Source organism: Citrus clementina, unplaced genomic scaffold (genome assembly GCF_000493195.1).
Source record: "Citrus clementina cultivar Clemenules unplaced genomic scaffold, Citrus_clementina_v1.0 scaffold_9, whole genome shotgun sequence".
Taxonomy (NCBI): Eukaryota; Viridiplantae; Streptophyta; class Magnoliopsida; order Sapindales; family Rutaceae; genus Citrus; species Citrus x clementina.
In genome coordinates this window covers 27594570-27616106 of record NW_006261964.1, presented here as the reverse complement: position 1 = coordinate 27616106, position 21537 = coordinate 27594570, and the positions used below count along the sequence as shown (strand labels likewise).

The 21537-nt window shown below is 35.6% G+C and overlaps 1 protein-coding gene and 1 pseudogene across 2 annotated transcripts; both read right to left on the bottom strand.

Annotated features, from left to right (window-relative positions):
* Positions 1-5984: 5984 nt before the first annotated feature.
* LOC18033232 (endoglucanase 8) lies at positions 5985-8142 on the bottom strand. 2 transcript variants are annotated; one of them, XM_024189199.1, is made up of 7 exons: positions 7939-8142; positions 7451-7858; positions 7262-7354; positions 6947-7157; positions 6764-6874; positions 6500-6663; positions 5985-6314 (listed from the first exon to the last, which is right to left on the bottom strand). In XM_024189199.1, exons 1-7 carry the CDS (start codon positions 8140-8142, stop codon positions 5985-5987), a joined length of 1521 nt encoding a protein of 506 aa, XP_024044967.1. The 2 variants fall into 2 exon arrangements, with proteins under 2 accessions (XP_024044967.1, XP_006421702.2); XM_006421639.2 differs by having other exon boundaries at positions 6764-6869; positions 6960-7157; positions 7939-8121.
* Positions 8143-9118: 976 nt separating this feature from the next.
* Positions 9119-13719, bottom strand: LOC112100135 (annotated as a pseudogene).
* Positions 13720-21537: the final 7818 nt, after the last annotated feature.

Sequence of the window (21537 nt, the reverse complement as noted above, 5' to 3'; positions counted from 1 at the left end):
TAGTCAATTTCTTTTCATTGATATGTTTTTTTTCCTAATTAATTTCATGGAATTATCATATGCAGACAGTCCTCATATGTATACATATATGCTTGGGTAGAGGAAGAAATCACTTTCAAAATAAAAAAAGAATAAAATGATTGTAATCTCTTTAACTGCTATGTTCATCAGTGTATCCTATCTAGATATTAAAAAATCTCGAGAAAACTTTATTTGTTTATACTAATTACTTTAGTTATTTCTCGAAATGTTAGACATGCAAATTTAGCGGACTTATTGAAATTTTAAATTTCATTTCATGTACAACTGGGGTGATTGGAAAATTATAAGGCATGATAAGTCATGTATAATTAATGGGTTGGTATATGCACATATTTTTAATTAACCGTGAGTACAACTAAGGTTCTTATTAGGTTATATTACTACATGACATACTTACCAAAATAAAATACCATATATTTATATAGTTTTTGTTAAATCCAAGTCTCAACACCATACACTAACCCATTAATAATCAATCTATTAATTTATTCGTACATGATCAATTTATTCTTTGATGATTGCACATGTTTCCTTTAATATAATTTTGCTAGACAGTCGAAATTGATCTACATTCAAAAGTAACGTAGAGTGGGTTTCTAAACTTCATTCCACTAGTTACTTTCTCTAAGAAAAACTCTACATCATCATTGATTTAAATTGTAACTGGTGGCATAGGATCAGATCTCCTAAACTTGAACTTCATAGTGATTTCAAATTCCAAAGTATCTATATTAATAACTTGAGTTGTCTTCTCCACCAATTCAACATATGTTGTTAATCGTGGTATCATTATCCCTTTAGCCTTAGAACCTTTAAATTTATACTTGTCATTTTGTTCAATCCATTCACTATTGAAGAGAATAGACACACATACCAAAACCATATCTATTGATACAATAAAAAAATAATATCAAATTTTATATACAAATAACTACACGCCCATATTAGTTACACGACCTACAAGACTTATATGACCTATATGACTACATAATCTACACGACTAATTACATGATGTACATGATGTACACGATGTCAAAAGTAATGCGTGACACAAAACATTTTTGCCATAAATAAATTATATTGCTGAAAAAAAATTAAACAACCTACATATAAGGAAAAATGGTGAAAACAATTGAAAATGAAACATTATAATGTGAAGAAAATTTATAAATTTTCCTAAAAAAAAAAAACTTAAAACTCAACAATATTAACATACCTTATTAGGTTGTTTAATGAGCAATGCATCTCCTTTCAATTAAAAAAATAGTGGGAGTTAAAGAAGTAAATACATACTTGTATTTGTGGAAGAAGTTATGAGAGATTTTAGGAGATTTTGAGAGAATTTCGGTAAGAAGAGATTTGAGTGAAAGAAGTGAAAGAACTATGAAGATAGTGAAGTGAAGTGAATTTGATGAATTAGGATGTTTCAGACTTTACACGCATTTGTAAGGGTATCTATGAAAATAAATAAGAGAAGAGGTATTTAAATAATTTTATAACTATTAAAGGGTATTTAATTAAAAACCTCCTAGAGTTCTCTTTTATAATGTTCCAACCCTATCATGTTTGTCATTTTCAGATCTGACTCTAAATGACATGTCATATATACTATTTAATTACAATCGACAAGTCATGTGATTTTTACTCCGGAATAAAAATTTCGAGACATTTTCATCTCCATGTTGAAACTACAAACAAAATTTCATACATATTTATAAGCTTAAAACATGTCATCTATGTGACGAAATGAAAAACGACAATCGTACAAAGTACGACTTTCATTTCGAAGTAAAAGCTTTACAATATGGCATTCACAACTTTGAAATTATAAAAATGACATTTCGTACAATAATAGTCGAATATTTACATTTTTCTCTGGTACTTTTCATTTTCCCTATTTATGCTTAATAAAAATTAATAAACCGCTCATTGTTTGAGTAATGAGCACCTCATCTCTTTATTTTTAAGGATGCTCTAATAATTTCAGTGACTCGCAACAAAATCTTATTTTCTTAAATCTTTTTTTTATTTGTTGAGCTGCATCAGTTTTCGATTCTATGTAAAAATTGCTTAAAATGGAAATCATTTTTTTATGATGAATAATTTTAAACCAAATTATGAGAGACCTAGAACCCATGAAAAATATAAGCCCAATAAAAATATTGTACATAAAATAATATGAGCTTATTCTCTATAAAAACGGTCAAGGTACTTATGATTCTAACAAAAGTATCTAAATGCAAGATATGACAAAATATCAAAAGTGGGATTCTTTAGAAAATATTTCTAAGTAGCCCACCCAAAGGACGAGTATTCGATAAAATGTCAAAGACAAGATTTAACAAAGAACTATCTATGTTCATTTATTACAAAAAAAATGACCTAGGTCTATTCTTTACAAAGAACGACCTAAATCCATTCCTAACAAAGGACCACTTAGGTTCATTCTTTACAAAGAACGACTTAGATGAGATTTCGCACATTGGTTTTAATAGCGAGATACAAGTAAATAACGATCTTTTTTCTCAATCTTGACTTGTAAATCTTTTATTTTCATTTTTGGTTTGATTCTAACGCCTATCTATTGGGATTGCATGTGTTCTGGGCCCCCTAGAGAGAAAACGAGGTATTATCACTAAATGAATTTCAAAAGCATTATTCAAGTTTGAAGGACTTTCCAACCCCTGCATGCTCAAGTGATTGCTAATTAATCCAATTGCGCAAGACATCTAAGCTTTGTGTTTATATTTTTATACGTTGCATTTAAGGGCTGTCATCCATTTAATTAAATGTTACTTAATCATTTATGTATTACAAAACGCACCATTTTGTGCAAGCTTTTGTGCACACTTGTTTGTGAGTACCATTTTCCATATGTATGACATATTGTTTACAGATATATATTAAAAAAAAATCACAGAACCATTGAGCAATAAAAAATCACATGACTCAGATCTGAAAACATCTTAATATTGTTTTATTTTATTTATTTGAAAATATGAATCATCATCAACCTTTGAGCAATCTAGTCAATGTCATGCGCATTTACACATTTACCACTTTTCTTATTCTTGAGCGGCGTTCTTCACCTTCTCATTCTCATTCGTCTTTTCCTCCATCATGTTCTTCACCTTCTTCTCTACGAAGTCAAACACAACGATGAAAAATTGTATGAATTCGGCTATCCACTTTGTTTTTTCACAAAAATCTTTTAGTTTCGAAATTAGGCTGGGAGCGGCCAGGAGACAAGAGACGATCACACGTGCTCTCGGAACGAATTTCATAATGACGGCAACCGAAATGCAAGTAACAACAAGTAGTATCTTCTTAGTTCGCACCGCCGGAAGCTGATTTCCACCACAAGAGTTGCTCTGTTTCGCGCAAGCGAGCGCGCGAAACTTGGCGCTATTCCTGAGATTCAAAATATAGCGAGAGTGCAACACAGAACCAACTGAAGTGATGAGGTGCCTGCGGCGGCAGAGAATAAGTGCCGTCGGTGGCCGGACGGTGACAAAGAGTGCTAATATCATGCTTTGCTCAACTGGAAAGAGAGAGAGCAACTTTGAATTTTAATTTCAAAAGCAACTTTGAATTTTAATTTCAAATGCTCTCTTTATATAGAGGAATAATTTTAAACCAAATTATGAGAGACCTAGAACCCATGAAAAATATAGGCCCAATAAAAATATTGTACATAAAATAATATGGGCTTATTTTCTATAAAAATGTTCAAGGTACTTATGATTCTAACAAAAGTATCTAAATGCAAGATATGACAAAACATCAAAAGTGTGATTCATCAAGAAAAGACGTAGATCTATTTTTTACAAAGAATGACTTAGGTCCACTTCTTACAGGTCCACTCTTTACAAAGAATGACCAATATCCACTCTTTACAAAGAATAACCAATATCCACTCTTTATAAAGAATGACATAGGTCTACTCTTTACAAATAATGATCTAGATCCACTCTTTACAAAGAATAACTTAGGTCCACTGTTTACAAAGGATGACCTAAGTCCACTCTTTACAGGTCCACTTTTTACAAATAATGACCAATATCCATTCTTTATAAAGAATGACCTAAGTCCACCCTTTATAAAGAATGACCTAGGTCTACCCTTTTACAAAGAATGATCTATGTCTATTCTTTAAAAAAAAATGAGAAATGACTTAGGAGTTTAGAAAATATTTCTAAGTAGCCCACCCAAAGGACGAGTATTCGATAAAATGTCAAAGACAAGATTTAACAAAGAACGATCTATGTCCATTCTTTACAAAAAAAAAAGACCTAGGTCTATTTTTTACAAAGAACGGCCTAAGTCAATTCCTAACAAATGACCACTTAGTTCCATTATTCACAAAGAACGACTTAGGTCTATTCCTTACAAAGAAGGACTTAGGCATTTAGAGAATATTTATAGATATAAACGCCTAAAAGGCAAGTTTTCGACAAAGGGTTAAATGCATGATTCAACAAAAAATGACCTAGGTTCATTATTTACAAAGAACGACCTAGGTCAATTCCTCACAAAGAATGACCTAAATACTTAGAAAATATTTATAAATAAGTGCACATGAGCTATTAAGCATTCTACGGAGTGCGCCTATGGGCAAATATATATTCTAAGGAATGTGCTAACGGGCAAATACACATTCTACAGAATGCGCTTACGGACAAATACACATTCTACAGAATGAACCTCCGGGCAAATCCATACCGTGCAACTACATATTCTACGAAATGCACTTTCGAATAATTACACATTCTATAGAATGTGCCTACAGGTAAATACATATTTTACGAGATACGCCTACAGGCAAATATATGCATTCTAAGGAATACACCAACGGGCCAATAGACATTTTACGAAACATGTCTACAGGTTAACAAGCATTTTGCGGAATGTGCTTATGAGCAAAATGTTGAAAAATCAATTATTTTTGTAAGGAACCAATATAAGTGCCGAATTTAAGCTAAAGTTCATTAAAAGTTAAGCGCCCAAAAACATGACAAATGTCCAAAGATTACTTGTCATGAATAAGTATTGACACATATGAATATGTATCTCCATGCATGGGTTTTGGCTGACACTTGTCACAAGAAAAATGCCACATAACCTCTCCAATTGACTATAAGTTGCTTATATAAAGGCCAAGACTTCTTATTTTTAGGGAAGAGAGAAAAAATGGTAAAGAAATGCTGTCATTCTCTCTTTAGATTCTCTCTCTATAATCAAATTTGAAAGGTTGACTTGAGCGTCGGAGGGTTATTGCCGGCAACCTCGGCACCCTTTGATAATTGTTTCTTTTTGCAAAATAATTAACCACAAGGAGACATGTGATTTGAGACACTTACCTCAAGGAAAAAAATAAGCCACAAAACTCGATTTAGAAGAAAGTCCAAAACACAAATAAATCACTGTACATTGAGCAAAAATTTGCATCAACAAATGAGAATAATCTCTTTTCTTTAGTATAAAATTGATCAACCAATCATAAACAATGTAATTAAAGCGGCTCTAATCTTAGAGATGGGGGGCTTTGCTTGAACTGTAACTTAGCAAATAAACAGTATTTGGGGGTGTCCGGGGGGGGGGGGGGAGGGTTGGGGAACCTCATGATTTCTGCTAGGTTGTTTAATTTAATAAACCTTCTTCTGGTTGATTTTCCCATCACCTTGTTTCAAGTTTCGAGTTTCATCGTCCTTAGACCTTCTCAGCTTTAAAGATGAATCCAGCTTGTAGTTATGGTTCAATTTATATAAAGGGATGCAAATAGTGTCACATTAGTCCCAAATACTAGCTTTGAAGTTTAATTCGACTGATAAAATTAATGAATAAGGACATCATTAGTTTCAACAAATTATGTTGTTTCCTTACACTTTAAATATGCTATAATTGCGATACATGAAGAACAGGAATTCAAATGTAGATATCTTCTAAGGATGAGGATATGCTTTGAAGTAAGACAATACTCCAACAAAAGGTGCATTTATGTATGTGGTAGGTTCTGATTGTGACCAATTAATCCTAGTATCATTGTACTGATCATTGATATCAGGTCCTCCAACAATTGCTCCTGTAAGCAAGTTAAAATTGGGATATTTGCTTTTGAAAAAAATGCTGCCCTCTAGACATTTTACATGCTTTGGATGTGTATCAATGGAAGGTAAGGAAGAGCCACGATGATGTATTCTTCTGGGAAACTTTCTGCCATATCCCACCATGTATGACATACTCAAAGGATTGCTTCCTAGTAAATAATCAGCCTGCAGTCAATTTAACACCAATTTCATGTAATGAATATAGAGTCATTCTCCAGTGCTGACTTTTGGCGTGTTACTTGAATTTCAAGTAATCAACAATAGATTATAGAGTCATTTTCTAATGCAGACGCCTATACGTCTTGAATTTAACATAGATTTTAGGCTAGATGAGAAATGTAGGAGCATACCTGGGTTTTTGATACTTGTATGAGCCTGGATGGAGTGACAGCTATATTGCCACACTCAAGGCTTCTATGGAACCTTGTCAAATAGCGCGAATAAACAAGGAGAAGAAAGGACATAGCTGTAACATGTTGCGAGTTACTTCCTCCAGGTTTGAACAGTAAACCACCTGATAAATTATATATATTACTCATTAACTTTCAATTTTTTAAAAAAAAATTATCTAAAATCTCTACGCGTCTAACTCAGTTTGAGCTACAGAATGTTACCTGAAGAGTATGTGACAAGCTTGGTTGGTGATTCGGGCAATACAGAACAAATAAATTTGTCAGCGTGCCGAACAAAAGGATCGGATCTAGATGTATTCATCACCAACTGTGAAGACATCATATAATAAAAATATTAGATTTTGGATTAATGTGTTCTAATTGATTATAAGGGGAGAAAAAAATGTTGTATGTTTACTCTGGAAATGAGCACGTTGATGCCAGCATGCTTGGCATCCCATCCGAATTCTGCAAAGCTACCACCTACGAATAGGGCTTCTTTGGATTGTCTCATGGTCGAATTTTCCAGGTAGTGAATGTTATCAACAACATATTTCATATAACTTTGTCTGTTGGTGGCTTTGAATAACCAGGCTGCTGCCCATATTAATTCATCCTGGAAAGCAGAATCCATAAAATTCTGTACTTGTGAATTAAGTTTTGGGCAATAATGTTACAAATGAATAAATTTTAATTCTCTAGCTACTCTTTAGTCGATACCATATAGCCATCAAAATCGCAATAATAAGGGCAGACCCCACTCCCGACGCTGGTGTTATAAGAGCCCTGATACTGATCCGCAAATTGAAAAACCTATTCCAGGATTAAAAAAATAATAATAATAATAACGATAATGATTACTCGTCAATTGAAAACATATGTTAGATAACTGGTTTGGTGCTCAAGTACCTGAGATGCTCTCTGGAGAAGAATTTTAGAGTATTGTGAATTAACGGACTTGAAAACAATGGAAGAAGCTGCTAATGCAGCTGCAATTTCAGCAGAAACCTCCGAACCGGGATTTGTTGTATTAACAACATAGGAGGTTCGAGGAGTGTCCATGTCTTCAGGTCTCTCCCAGCAATTGTGGTCAGCATTGGGCTCACCAACTTGAGCAATAACTTTTCCTGGAACGCTGGTGGCTTTCAGGAAATAGTCTGTTCCCCACTTCAGAGCTTCTTGTGCATTTTTCTGCTCTGGGCCCATATGACTGCCGAATTCTAATATGCTCCAAGCCAGCATCGTTGTTGTAAAAGCCATTGGAAAACTGAATTTTATGTTGTCGCCAGCATCATAATAACCGCCCACCAAGTCTACCTGAAATTGTTCACCAAAATATTGTAAACGTGTTTTATTATCAGAGAATTGAATGTTCATCTAAACAGCGAGAGGCTTACACCAACATCAGCGCCGTCACGAAGAGCAGAATCCTTCCTCCAAGTCATCCTTTGAGTAGATGGTAGCTTCCCTGACCTCTGGCCTTCAAAGAACAAAACACACTTCGACAATGCGTCGCCATAATCGTGTGAAGCCACTCCCACTACCAAAATCATCCCCACCAATCCTAACAACATTTGGATGCTTCTATATTTTCCATTCATTTTTTATCTTTCAAGTTCTAACTCCTGTCAGCCCACCACCATTCACAAATGAAACTTAATTAAGCTTCTAAGTTCTAAGCAATGATGTGAAGTCTATGCAAGAAATTTATCACCTGTACCATTTCAGAATAGGTAGGAACATAAAGCTCTTGCATAAAATTTCAATGGCAAATACTATACTATAAAAAGAGGCACCAATTAATTGTTTTTAATCATGAGTAAATTCCTATATATGCAAGGTCCACACTGTAAGAGTCATAATTATTTGGCTTGATTATATTAAGAGGCATTATGGTGGCAAATAGTGCCTGATTTAATTCTCTATAATTGGTACTTTCTTCTTTCCTTGGGAATTCAACATTGCAATGCTCATAAAACACAATAGAAAGGCTTAAAATTTTCTCCGTACGACTAGGGCAAACATATAGGTTGTCTTTGCACGGGGTAAAGAAAGGGCAAAAAAATGTTCTTGTAGAAAATAAAGACAACTGTAAAATGGATATCAAGATAAATAGAAAGAAAATAGAAGGCAAGTCAAAGAAGATAATCAAGAATTGATGGAAGAAAAATCAAGAGATTCAAGATTTCCAACTAAATTCATCCTTCTTTTCCATTTTTTCTTTTATTTATTTCCATGATTTCTCTCCAGTTGGTTTAATATTCCCATATACATCCTGCTAACTTTATGTTGTATAATACTATCCAAATCAGGAGAGAATCAAACTTATGGTAACCCCAATTTTCTTCTCTTTTTTGGTCTAAGTATCCCAACTAGCTACTTCAATCAATAAAGTTTCTTCTGTTTGAATTGACGCTGACCTTGGTCCAAGTTCCATTATCTTTTACCATTTTATAGAATGCAGCAATTGCCAAGAAAAAGCTAAAAGATTCGTAAAATCGACACGTTTACTGAAGTTTCAGCTAGAAGATTCTGATTTCTGCTAGCTGCTAAGGATACTTAGATAAATAAAAGTTTCTAAGGATTGGGATTTCCTTTGAAGTAAGCCAAAACTCCTACAAACGTTGCATTTATATTTGGCTCGGATTGTGAACAATTAAGCCGATTTTCTTGTAGTTACCATTGATATCAGGTCCTCCAACAATTGCTCCTGTAAGCACATTCAAATTAGGATCCTGTCTTTTGAAGAATTTGTCGCCATCGTGACACTTTATACGCTTTGGATATTTAGCAATGGAAGGTAGTGTAGAGCCTCGATGATGTATACTTTGTGGGAACTTTTTGCCGTATCCCACCATGTATGACATTCTCAATGGATTGCTTCCTAGTAAATAATCAACCTGCATCCATTTTAACACTTTATTTTCAGGTAACCAATAGCTGATTAAATCAGTAGACAATACTCTTGCTGTTAAGAATCTTTTATAAGATATGTGTTAAGAATCTTTTATAAGATATGAATTCAACTGCATCTGATGCGTAAGCAATCAATTTTAGGGTGTGTTTGTAATTGCTGTTTTCTGTTTAGCTATGAAAGTACAGTAGCTATAAGGTATTTGATAAACACCAACATTTATAGGACAAAGAATATTTACTTCTCACCCTGTCGTTCATCGTTAGACAGAGTGAGGTGTTTGATGAAATGAACTAGTTGTTCGACGTATTGTCTCAGTGAACAATTCTTCACCAGGCCTCATCAGCGATATCATTTACATGATCAGTTGGTGACTAAGAAAATGTTGCTGACATGTTAGGTGAGTCATCAATTCTTTAAGAATATCTTAGATCCATTGCAGGTAAGCTTAAGGTTGAAGCGAAGAGAAACGCAATTGTCCTTTGTAAAGGACAATGCGCAGCAGCTGTTAGATCAAAAGAGTTTATCTGAGAAGAAGATCATTACCCCATTTATAAGTGGTTGCCGCCAATTCCATATTTCATGGATGCAGGTTAGAAGCCAAAACAGCTGAGCTCAATGCCAAACATTGTCTTACTAGGTTACTTCTTAATTTTTATCACTTTTGACAAAGAAAGTCTCCCGCAATATGTGCTGTTATTAGAACATAACAGCTGCACAGCCCACGACTGGAAATTAATAGTTGGGATCAAGAAGGCATACCTGTGTTTTCGCCACTTGTACAAGCCTAGATGGAGTGACAGCAATGTTGTCACACTGAAAACTTCTATTGAACCTTGTCAACTACTAAGAATAAACAAGAAGAATAAAGGGCAAAGCTGTAAAATGTTGCGTGTTGCAGCTTCCAGGTTTGAACATTAGACCACCTGATATGTGAATACTCTTTTTTCTTTTTTATTTTTGGCAAAATGCATATATCTTTTCAAATCAACTAGCTATTATTTTGTTTCTTAGGCAAGTTTGAGTTACAGAAAATACTACCACGAGAGTATGTGCCCATTTGGTAGGTGATTCATGCAATACAGAACAGATAAATTGATCGGCATAGCGTACAAACGGATAAGATTTGGAGGCGTTCATAACCCATTGTGAAGACAGGAAGGGAAAAAAAAAAAAAAAAAGATGGTGCAATGATGTGTTGTATAAAATTGAGAACATGCAATGATGAGTTATAATTAGAAAACAGAGATGTCAATAATAGGATTATCCGGAAAGAAGTATGCTTATGCCAGCATGCTTCCACTCCCGTCCGAATTCTTAAAACATATCGCTGATAATCTCAGCTTTGTCAACAACATATTTCCAATATCTCTGTGTGTTGGTGGCTTTGAATAACCAGGCAGCAGCCCATATCAATTCATCCTGGAACACAAAATCTATAACATTTTTAACCTGTAAATTTAATTTTTGGATACTTTTGCCGAGCAGACTGCCCAATATTTTGTAGTCTGTACCATGTAGCCACTAAAATCGCAATAGAAAGGGCAGACCCACCTCCAACGCTTGGATTATAAGAGCCGTGATACTGATCTGCAAATTGAAAGACCTACTCCAGGAAAAAAAAAAAAAAAGAATACTAAAGATCTTATAAATTCAAAACTTATTTTAGATGAAAAAGAAACAATCTCAAGTACCTAAGATGCTCTCCGGAGAAGAAGATTGGAGTACTAAGAATCAGCAGACTTGAAGACCACGAATGAAGCTCCGAATGCTGCTGAGATCTCAGCTGAAACTTCTGAACCGGGTTTTGTTGTATTAGCGACATACGAGGTCCGGAGAGTGTCCATGTCTTCAGGCCTCTCCCAACAGTTGTGATCACTTTTGGGGTTACCAACTGAAGCAACAACTTTTCCAGGGACACTCGTGGCCTTCAGGAAATAGCATGTACCCCATTAATGCATGTTCGTGTTCTGAGCTCATAAGATGACCAAATTCTAACATGCTCCATGCCAGCACTGTTGTTGAGAAAGCCATCGGAAACTGAATTTTACGTTGTCAGCAGCGTCGTAATAATCTCCAGCTAGATCTAGCTGAAACATTTGTTACGTAATTAATGAGTATTGAATAAATAATAAAAATGTAATAAACAATTCATCAAATTATACCTTTAGTATCTATATAATTGAACATAATCCTCCCACTGAAATTATTCAACTAACTAGAAAGTTGAGTGAAGACCAATTTTACAATTCAATTTTTTGCTCGAAGGCACCCACAATTAACCACTTCCTAGTATGAGATTATACTTATTTTTTTAAGTTTTTTATTCATTACGTGATGTGATTATTTACTTGTTTGTAATTTATTTTCAATAGTGAAATTTTTTGACATAACTATTAAAAAAAAAAAAAGAGACTAGTTAAAAGGTTTTGGTCTTAGGCCTGAAATTTGCTGGAGTCATCCCTGTCCTCGAAAACGAAAGAAGTTTAAAGAAAGATAGATAAATTCATAGATAGATGGATAGACTTACACCAACATCGGAGCCATCCCGAAGAACACAATCCTTCCTCCAAATCATTCTTTGAGTAGAAGGCAATTTCGCAGACCTCTGGCCTTCAAAGAACAAAATACGGTTTGGCCAAAGCATGCCCATAATCATGTGAAGCTGTCACTCTTACCACTACCATCATCCCCACCAACCCTAACAATATTTTCCACTTATCATTTTTTTGTACCCTCCACCCACTACCTTAAGTGTTCTACTAGAGTTAAGAATGATGAATTTGTTTGTTTACTAAGAAAATGGAAGGAAAAATCAGAGAAGCAAGAAAGAGAAAATCTTGTATTTTATTCATGAGTAAATTTGATTAGTTACACACGTTTATATACTATGATATGGAATCTTCTTCATTCTGTTAACACAGGCTGGATTAGCTAAGCTAGTAACGAAAACTAACTTGCCAGATAGGCAGCCACGTCAGCATGGATGTTTAACTAACAACATTAATCAGCATGTGATTAATGTTTAATCAATTTAATTATCTTAACAACTAGAAACTTAATCTTCAGTCATGTGAAGTCTATGCTGTGCAAATTTTCATACATTAACTACCATTTCAAAAAGGAGCTTGGAAATTTGTAGATTCTACTTGAAATCTAAAACGTAATATTATAATATAAAAATAGGAAGCCATTAAATTTTATTAATTATGGGTAATGCCTACGTTAGGTAACCATAAAAGTCAATTATTGTTTGCCTACATTAAAAGGTAATATAGTAATGCTAGCTAGTTGTCTCAAAATTTACCCAAAAATGATAAAAAGTAATAGCTGTTTGCCTCCGTTAAAGAAATTCTTCATCTAATGTTGGTGCGAATGAAATTATTTGATCCCTTGACCTCTTGCACCAACCAATAGATCTAGATCAACCAACTCAGTTATTCTTTTTGGGATGCATTTCAATAATTTAGTTATAAAAAAATTAAAAAATCAATTAACATGTCAATCAATAGCCATAACTAGCACTGCAATTCTTTCAAAACACAACTCTCCAGGACTCCATTCAGAAGAGAATTGGGCAAGTATTATACAAATTCTAACTAGTGGGATACACTTTGAAGTAAGTCAAGACTCCAAAAAAAAGTTGCATTTATGCAGGTGGTTTGCTCGATCGATAGTTTCTGTGAGGTTTGCTGGTGAATCAAACTCATCAGAAACCAAACGATGACGTTTTGGCAATTGTAGAAGCAATTAAAAGACACGTGAAAAGCACGTGTGTTGTCACTTAGGATTAAAAGCTTGAAACGGCAGTTCTATCATGTCGTTTAAAGGAAGCTTATAAGTGATGCACGTGACAGATGCGTGAAAGGCTCACCTCAGTTCGTTAAGTTGGTTATGCTACGTGTAAGCAATCTGTTCGATCTGGGTTTAGCTGGTTAGTTGCTCTGTTAGCTATAAGGGCTAGCTGATGAAACGAATTAGTTTAAGCTTGTGAATTCTTTTAAGAGAGAGAGAGATTTCAGTGAAAGTGTTGTGAGTTCTCTGAAATCTTGTAAACCATTCTCTGTCAAAGAAAAGATCCTCCATTGTTGCATTTAATAAAGCTCTGCAGAAAACTTTTCCCGTGGATGTAGGTTGTACCAAATTGGTGCAACTGAACCACGTAATTGATTCTTGTGTGGTCTGTTACTTGGTTGTTTCTTGATTCTCTATTCTTTCTAGTTCTTGGGTACATTGTGTTCACTTGCCTGGATTCATCCTTCATCTGTGCATCTTGTATAGTTCTTTATCAAAGGTCCTGGGAAGTGTTTTATTTGTCTTGCATTTTATAGAGCAGATTAAAACACTACAATTGGTATCAGAGCTTGGTATCTTTGATCAAGACCAAGAATGGGCACGCCGAGGATAGATCTAGAAAAGTTCAATGGCAAGAATGACTTCAACATGTGGAAAATCAAAATGGAAGCCTTGCTGATCACTCAAGGGTTGGGAGATGCAATCGAACCTATTTCCAAGAAGGAGGGAAAAGAAGTCTCATCTTCCAAGACTCCAGAGGAAGCAGCCGAAGTGGATAAGAAGGCCAGAAGCATAATAATCCTCAGTCTTGGAGATGCTGTTATCAGAGAGGTGGCTAAAGAAAAGACAGTTGCTGGCTTATGGGCTAAACTAGAAGGAATCTATATGACCAAGTCACTAGCAAATCGTCTCTACATCAAAAAGAGAATGTTCACTCTAAAAATGGTGGAAGGTTCATCTCTGGATCATCATATAGATGAATTTAATAAAGTTTGTGATACTTTAGAATCTATAGATGAGGGCCTAAATGATGAAGGTAAAGCACTTCTTTTAATAAGCTCTTTACCAAAATCATATGAGCATTTTGTGGATGCCTTGATGTATGGAAGGCAATCTTTGACTCTTGATGAAGTTAAGGCTGCCCTTAACACTAGAGAGTTACAAGGAAAACAAAATGCTGTGGAGAGTGGTGTTGGTGAAGGTCTGACAGCAAGGGGTAGATTTGATAATCATGATGAAAAGAAAAAGAAAGAAGGGAAGCAGAAGAAGAAACAAAAGGGCTGGAAATGCTTCCAGTGTCACAAAGAGGGGAATCTTAAAAGGGATTGCCCTGAAAGGAAGTTTAAGCCAAAAGACTCAGTGAATCGAAGTGGAGATGCAGCCATAGTGGAAGAGGAAGGATATGAGTCAGCAGGTGTGTGTGTAGCAACTGATTGCAGCCAAAAAGGTAAATGGATCTTGGACTCTGGATGCACTTTTCATATGACCCCTTTTAAGGATTACTTTACTGAATACCATATATTTGATGGAGGTAGGGTAATGATGGGAAATAATGCCATGTGTAGAGTCATTGGTATTGGTACTGTTAAACTTAGACTACATGATGGAACCCTATTGATGATTAAGCAAGTAAGACATGTGCCTGATCTTAAAAGGAACCTTATCTCCTTGGGGATGTTTGATCAAATAGGGTATAGCATTAGGCTTGAATCTGGTGATCTAAGGGTATTGGATGGCTCTAAAACAGTCTTGAAAGGGAATAGAAAAAATGGAGTGTATGTCCTAGATGGAGAAATCATAGCTGGTGAATCAGGCTTCTCTGGAAGTATCAAAACTGATCACACCAGGCTGTGGCACCTTAGGCTGGGTCATATCAGTGAAAAGGGTTTAAAGGAGTTAGAGAAGCAGGGTGTATTAGGCAAAGAAAAAATAGGCAGTCTAGAGTTTTGTGAAGACTGTGTGTTTGGGAAATCTTCAAGAGCAAGCTTTAAGAGATCAAACCAGAAGTCAGAAAATGTCCTAGACTATATACACTCAGATCTTTGGGGACCAGCTCAGGAGTTGTCTCTAGGAGGGAATAGATACTTTGTATCTTTCATTGATGATTTTTCTAGAAAGGTCTGGACTTATGCTCTAAAGCATAAGGATCAGGTGTTTGAAAAATTTAAGGAATGGAAGAGCCTGGTTGAAAATCAAACAGGTAAGAAAGTTAAGAAGCTGAGGACAGATAATGGGTTGGAATTTTGCAACCAACAGTTTGGGAGTTATTGTGCAAATGAGGGCATAATGAGGCACAGAACAATGAAGAATACACCCCAACAAAATGGGTTAGCTGAGAGGATGAACAGGACACTTATGGAAAAAGTAAGATGCATGTTGATCCAGTCCAGGCTTCCAAAGTCCTTGTGGGCAGAGGTACTAATGACAGCTAGTTATTTGGTGAATCTCAGTCCCTCATCAGCACTGGACTTCAAGACACCTTTTGAAATATGGCATGGTAAACCAGCAAGCTATGAAGGCCTGAGAGCATTTGGATGTTCAGCCTATGCTCACATCAAACAGGGAAAGCTTGCACCAAGGGCATTGAAAGGAGTCTTTGTGGGCTACCCAGATGGAGTGAAAGGTTACAAGATCTGGTGCACTGATCTAAGACCCCCAAAGTGTATAATCAGCAGGGATGTAATCTTCAATGAAGATGAGCTGATAAGAAAAACTCAACCAGCTGAAGAAATTAACTCAGGTTCAAAACCTCCTGAGATGTTGGAATTTGAGGTGGAGCAGCCTGATCAGAGGAACATAGAAGAAGCAACTTACTTTGAAGATGTTGAAAATGACTCAGGGGAAGCACAAGCACCTCATCAACATGTGGAGACAGAATTAAATCCTCAGATAGGAGACTATCAACTAACCAGAGATAGAAAGAGAAGGCAAATCAAACCACCAAGAAGGTTTGGTTATGCAGATCTAACTGCCCTTGCTTTAGCTGCAGCACATAATATAGCTGATGAAGAACCAAAGACCTTCAAGGAGGCAGTTCAGAGTTCAAACAAAAGGGAATGGTTGGCAGCTATGGATGATGAAATTGCTTCTCTGTATAAAAATAAAACATGGGAATTGGTTGTGAAGCCATCAAACAGAAGAGTGGTTGGATGCAAATGGATCTACAAAGTCAAGGAAGGTTTAACTCAGACAGAACCAAGGAGGTTTAAAGCTAGACTTGTAGCAAAGGGGTATACTCAAAAGGAAGGGGTTGATTTTCAGGAGGTGTTCTCTCCAGTAGTGAGACATGCCTCAATAAGGGTGATTCTAGCCTTAACAGCAGTTGAAGACATGGAGCTTGATCAACTTGATGTCAAGACTGCATTCCTGCATGGGAGACTACAAGAAGAGATATTCATGAGTCAACCAGAGGGGTATGAAGACCCTAAGAAGAAGAACTGTGTTTGCTTGTTAAAGAAATCACTCTATGGGCTCAAGCAATCTCCTAGGCAATGGTACCTCAGGTTTGATGAATTCATGGTGTCTAATGGGTTCATGAGGTGTAACTATGATTGCTGTGTTTATTTTAAAAAGATAAATACCAGTGTATATGTGTATCTACTGTTATATGTAGATGACATGCTACTGGCAAGCAAGGACAGAGAGGTAATTGAAGAATTAAAGTTGTTGCTTAACTCCGAATTTGAAATGAAGGATCTGGGGCAGGCTAAGAAAATTCTAGGAGTAGAAATAAGAAGGAACAGGAAAAATGGGCTGCTAATTCTATCACAAGAAAGCTACTTGAAGAAGGTGCTGACAACTTTTGGAATGACAGATTCAAAACCTGTCCAGACACCTCTTGCTTCCCATTTCAGACTCAGCAGCTCTCAGTGTCCATCTACTGATGAAGAAAAGCAAGAGATGATGTCAGTCCCCTATGCAAATGCAGTAGGGTGCCTGATGTATGCCATGGTCTTGACTAGACCTGACATAGCTCATGCTGTCAGTGTAATAAGCAGGTATATGGCCTCACCTGGAATGGAACATTGGAAGGCTGTGAAGTGGGTGTTAAGATACCTAAATGGAACTTTAAAGAAAGGTCTGGTGTATGGAAGAACCAAGGAGAATGAAGATAGCTTATGGGGGTATGTGGACTCAGATTATGCTGGAGATTTAGACAGAAGAAGGTCTCTGACTGGATATGTGTTTATGCTTAATGGATGTGTTGTTAACTGGAAGTCTGCATTACAGCATGTGGTGGCACTCTCTACTACAGAAGCTGAATATACAGCTGCTACAGAAGCTGTTAAAGAAGCCTTGTGGCTTAGAGGGTTAATATCTGAGTTGGGAAAAATGCAGAGAACAGTCTCTATATTCTGTGACAGTTCCAGTGCTATCCATCTCTGCAAAAATCCAGCACATCATGAGAAAACAAAACATATAGACATCAAGCTACATTTCATAAGGCATGAAGTTTCAAGGGGTGATGTCAAAATGGTTAAAATCCATACTGATGTAAATCCTGCAAATATACTTACAAAGGCTGTTCCTGTAGCTAAGTTTGAGTTTAGCTTAGACTTAGTGGGACTAGGTATTTTCTAAATAATACTTAGTGTTGGAGAAGGAGTATGCAAAGGAGTATTGATTCAAGGTGGAGAATTGTGAGGTTTGCTGGTGAATCAAACTCATCAGAAACCAAACGATGACGTTTTGGCAATTGTAGAAGCAATTAAAAGACACGTGAAAAGCACGTGTGTTGTCACTTAGGATTAAAAGCTTGAAACGGCAGTTCTATCATGTCGTTTAAAGGAAGCTTATAAGTGATGCACGTGACAGATGCGTGAAAGGCTCACCTCAGTTCGTTAAGTTGGTTATGCTACGTGTAAGCAATCTGTTCGATCTGGGTTTAGCTGGTTAGTTGCTCTGTTAGCTATAAGGGCTAGCTGATGAAACGAATTAGTTTAAGCTTGTGAATTCTTTTAAGAGAGAGAGAGATTTCAGTGAAAGTGTTGTGAGTTCTCTGAAATCTTGTAAACCATTCTCTGTCAAAGAAAAGATCCTCCATTGTTGCATTTAATAAAGCTCTGCAGAAAACTTTTCCCGTGGATGTAGGTTGTACCAAATTGGTGCAACTGAACCACGTAATTGATTCTTGTGTGGTCTGTTACTTGGTTGTTTCTTGATTCTCTATTCTTTCTAGTTCTTGGGTACATTGTGTTCACTTGCCTGGATTCATCCTTCATCTGTGCATCTTGTATAGTTCTTTATCAAAGGTCCTGGGAAGTGTTTTATTTGTCTTGCATTTTATAGAGCAGATTAAAACACTACAGTTTCCAATTACCGATTATCCTTGAACTTATCATTGATATCAGGTCCCCAACAATTGCCCCAGTCAACACGTTCAAATTAGGATATTTTGTTTTGAAGAATTCATTGCCATCATGTCATTTTAAGCGCTTTGGATATTTATCAATGGAAGGCAAAGTAGAGCCTCGATGATGTATTCTATGAGGGAACTCTTGGCCATATCCCACCATGTAAGACATTCCCATTGGATTCTTCCTAGTAAATAATCTGTTGAAATTAAACAACACCAGCCCAATATCAAGATCCAAGGGTGTTAGAAATAATTTGAAGTTCAAGCCCAAGCATGAGAAGGTTCTAAATTACGTGGTTATAAACTACATTATAATAATGGAGTGCAAATGAGTGAAGCAATAAGCTATATACTTTTTTAATGTGAGTGGAAATAATGGAGTACAAACAATAAGTTATATAGTTTTTTAATGTGAGTAATGGAATGTAAACGTGTAAGGCAATGTTGCGCATGGTTGTAATTTTTTCTTTGTTTTTTTAATGTGTGGACTGCAATGTATTTGCCAAACTATAAATACCCCTTTGCTTGTTTGTATAATCATCCGAGAAGAAATAAAAAACAAATAAGACATTTAGCCATTGGGTCTTGGTTTGTTTTAAGAGTGTTTCGTGAGTTCTTTTAGAGTGTGTTTTTAATTTCTTTGGATTTTTTTGTTTTACTCTTTTTATTCAACATAATCATTAATTGGAGAACACTTTTTAGTAGATTAAGGACGACTCAATTTAACCCCACAAAAATTGAACTGGTATCAAGAATCACACTAACTCAAAAGAAACCCATTGAGTCACTGACAGATCAATATCAGAGAAACGAAGAACAATGAAACCGTCATGGTTCGGTCAATGTCACCTACATCCATGGGTGCAAAAGCTGCAGCCATTGTTCTTTCACTAATCTTTCATGGTAATGCAAGATTTTTAGTAGATCAAAATAAGACGCAAGCAAATTGATGCTCTGTTCATAAAGATTTTGGCCCTTTTATATAGCTCTGTTCATCAACCTTGAACTATTTCTCAGAGGTTTAAAAACTTTAGTCCTTACTATTAAAAACATGAAAAGACTACTTTGTCCTTGGGCTCTCTTATTTTGAATTACTACTACAAAACGATAGGAAATTTTACTTTCATTATTACCTCTTCTGATATGTACAGGTCTCTCGCTGATTTTTTTAATATTATTATTCTAATTACAATAGACTTCATTGAACTTCAAATTGAACTTTTTCATATGCGTGAGAGATTTTAAATCCTCAATCTCTTACTTCATTGCAAGAAATCAAACCAACTGATTTACCTGTCTTTGTTAAGACAAAATTAAAATGTCTTTTTAATATTGTTGTTTAAAATATAAGTGAGGATGATCCATTAGCAATGACCCTTATCAAAACACAGCAATTTCAATTCACAACTCTGGAGTATCGCCTGCCCCTGATCTAAAGCCAGTGGTTCGAAATTTTAAGACCTACTTATATCGATGGCTTTTTTAGCCCGCTTGGCTGGTCAAATTGGTCACCGGGCAACAATTTTGCACTTGACACTTTGTTTTATGGGGAGTATAAGAATTACGAGCCTGGTTCTTCCACTAGAAAAAGGGTCAAGTGGAGAGGCTTTTGTGTTATAACTAGCGGTTCATTGTTGATAACCTTATAGCTGGCCGCACATGGCTAGCGGCTACTAACGTGGCATTCATTTTATGCATGTAAATTGATCATTACTTATATATATAAGCATGCCTCTTTATTTTTTTTTAAATATAGACACATTGTTAAGCCATTCACGTGGTTAATAGGCTTAAAAACTAACTTTATTAAACAACACAACTTAAAAGTGTCTGTATGAAAAAAAAAAATTAATGTATGTATGTATGTATGTGATTGTATGGCATATGAATACTGCGGTGATATATTATCCAATGTATTTATCTGTTAATAGCGACTTATTTTGTGCGATTTAAAATTTAATTCAAACGTTTTATACTAGAATATGTATAATCATGTTATGATTTATATACCTAGAAAAAGAACTGAAGAATAAAATGTGGATACATTCTTTTTCTTTTGAGTGTGCTACTAACTTGCTTTTATAGGATGGGAATTTTCGGTGACAAGTCAAGTGAATTCAAACAAAGTTAATTGACTAATTGTTGAAGGAATTTGCCCAGTTGAATTGTTTCTTGAAAGATTCATGGAGAGTGATTAATCCAGCATGTAATTTACATTGGAATTTTTCCAAAAAAAATTTGCTTGAGAGATCAACATTCTTTAGAAGCTCCAATGTTTATGTACTCTTAGGTAATTTACTCCTTAATTATCCATACAAAAAGGGTTTTATCTTGACATTTTCTTAAAAAAAATCAATTGGATTCATATTTTCAACAAGAGTGTATATGCAATAATTGTATTTGGAATCTCCGAATGAAAAATGCATGACAAAGCAAGTCCAAGCATTAGCCAAGGCCCTTGTGAGCCCATGCTCATGCTTATGGTGCCTCATGGCTCATGCTTATGGTGCCTCATCGAATTAATCAAATTCTTTGGTGTAAGGACTGATTTCGGCAGTTGGGATTTTAAAATGATCACAGTTTTTATCTCTTTGTTCAAAACTTGCTAGTCCGTCACGCTACCAACAACCTACCACCAATCTCGTGTATATATATAGATTCATGCCCTCACATTTTCATAACCACAACAGGTACTAATTCAATTCTTTGAGCTTCCATTAATGGCAATGAAGCTAAGCTTATTCGTGTTATTCATATCCTTAATTTCACTCTTTGCTCTTGCTCTCTTTCAAGCGTTGCCTCCTATGGCGTCGATTATTGGTGCCGCCTGTGTTGCGGAATGTGATGCCACGGGCAATGAACCCTCCTCGGGTCAAACGTAAGTTTTTACACAAATTGTGCATGAGTATTCTTTCCGTGGTCGTCCTAAGA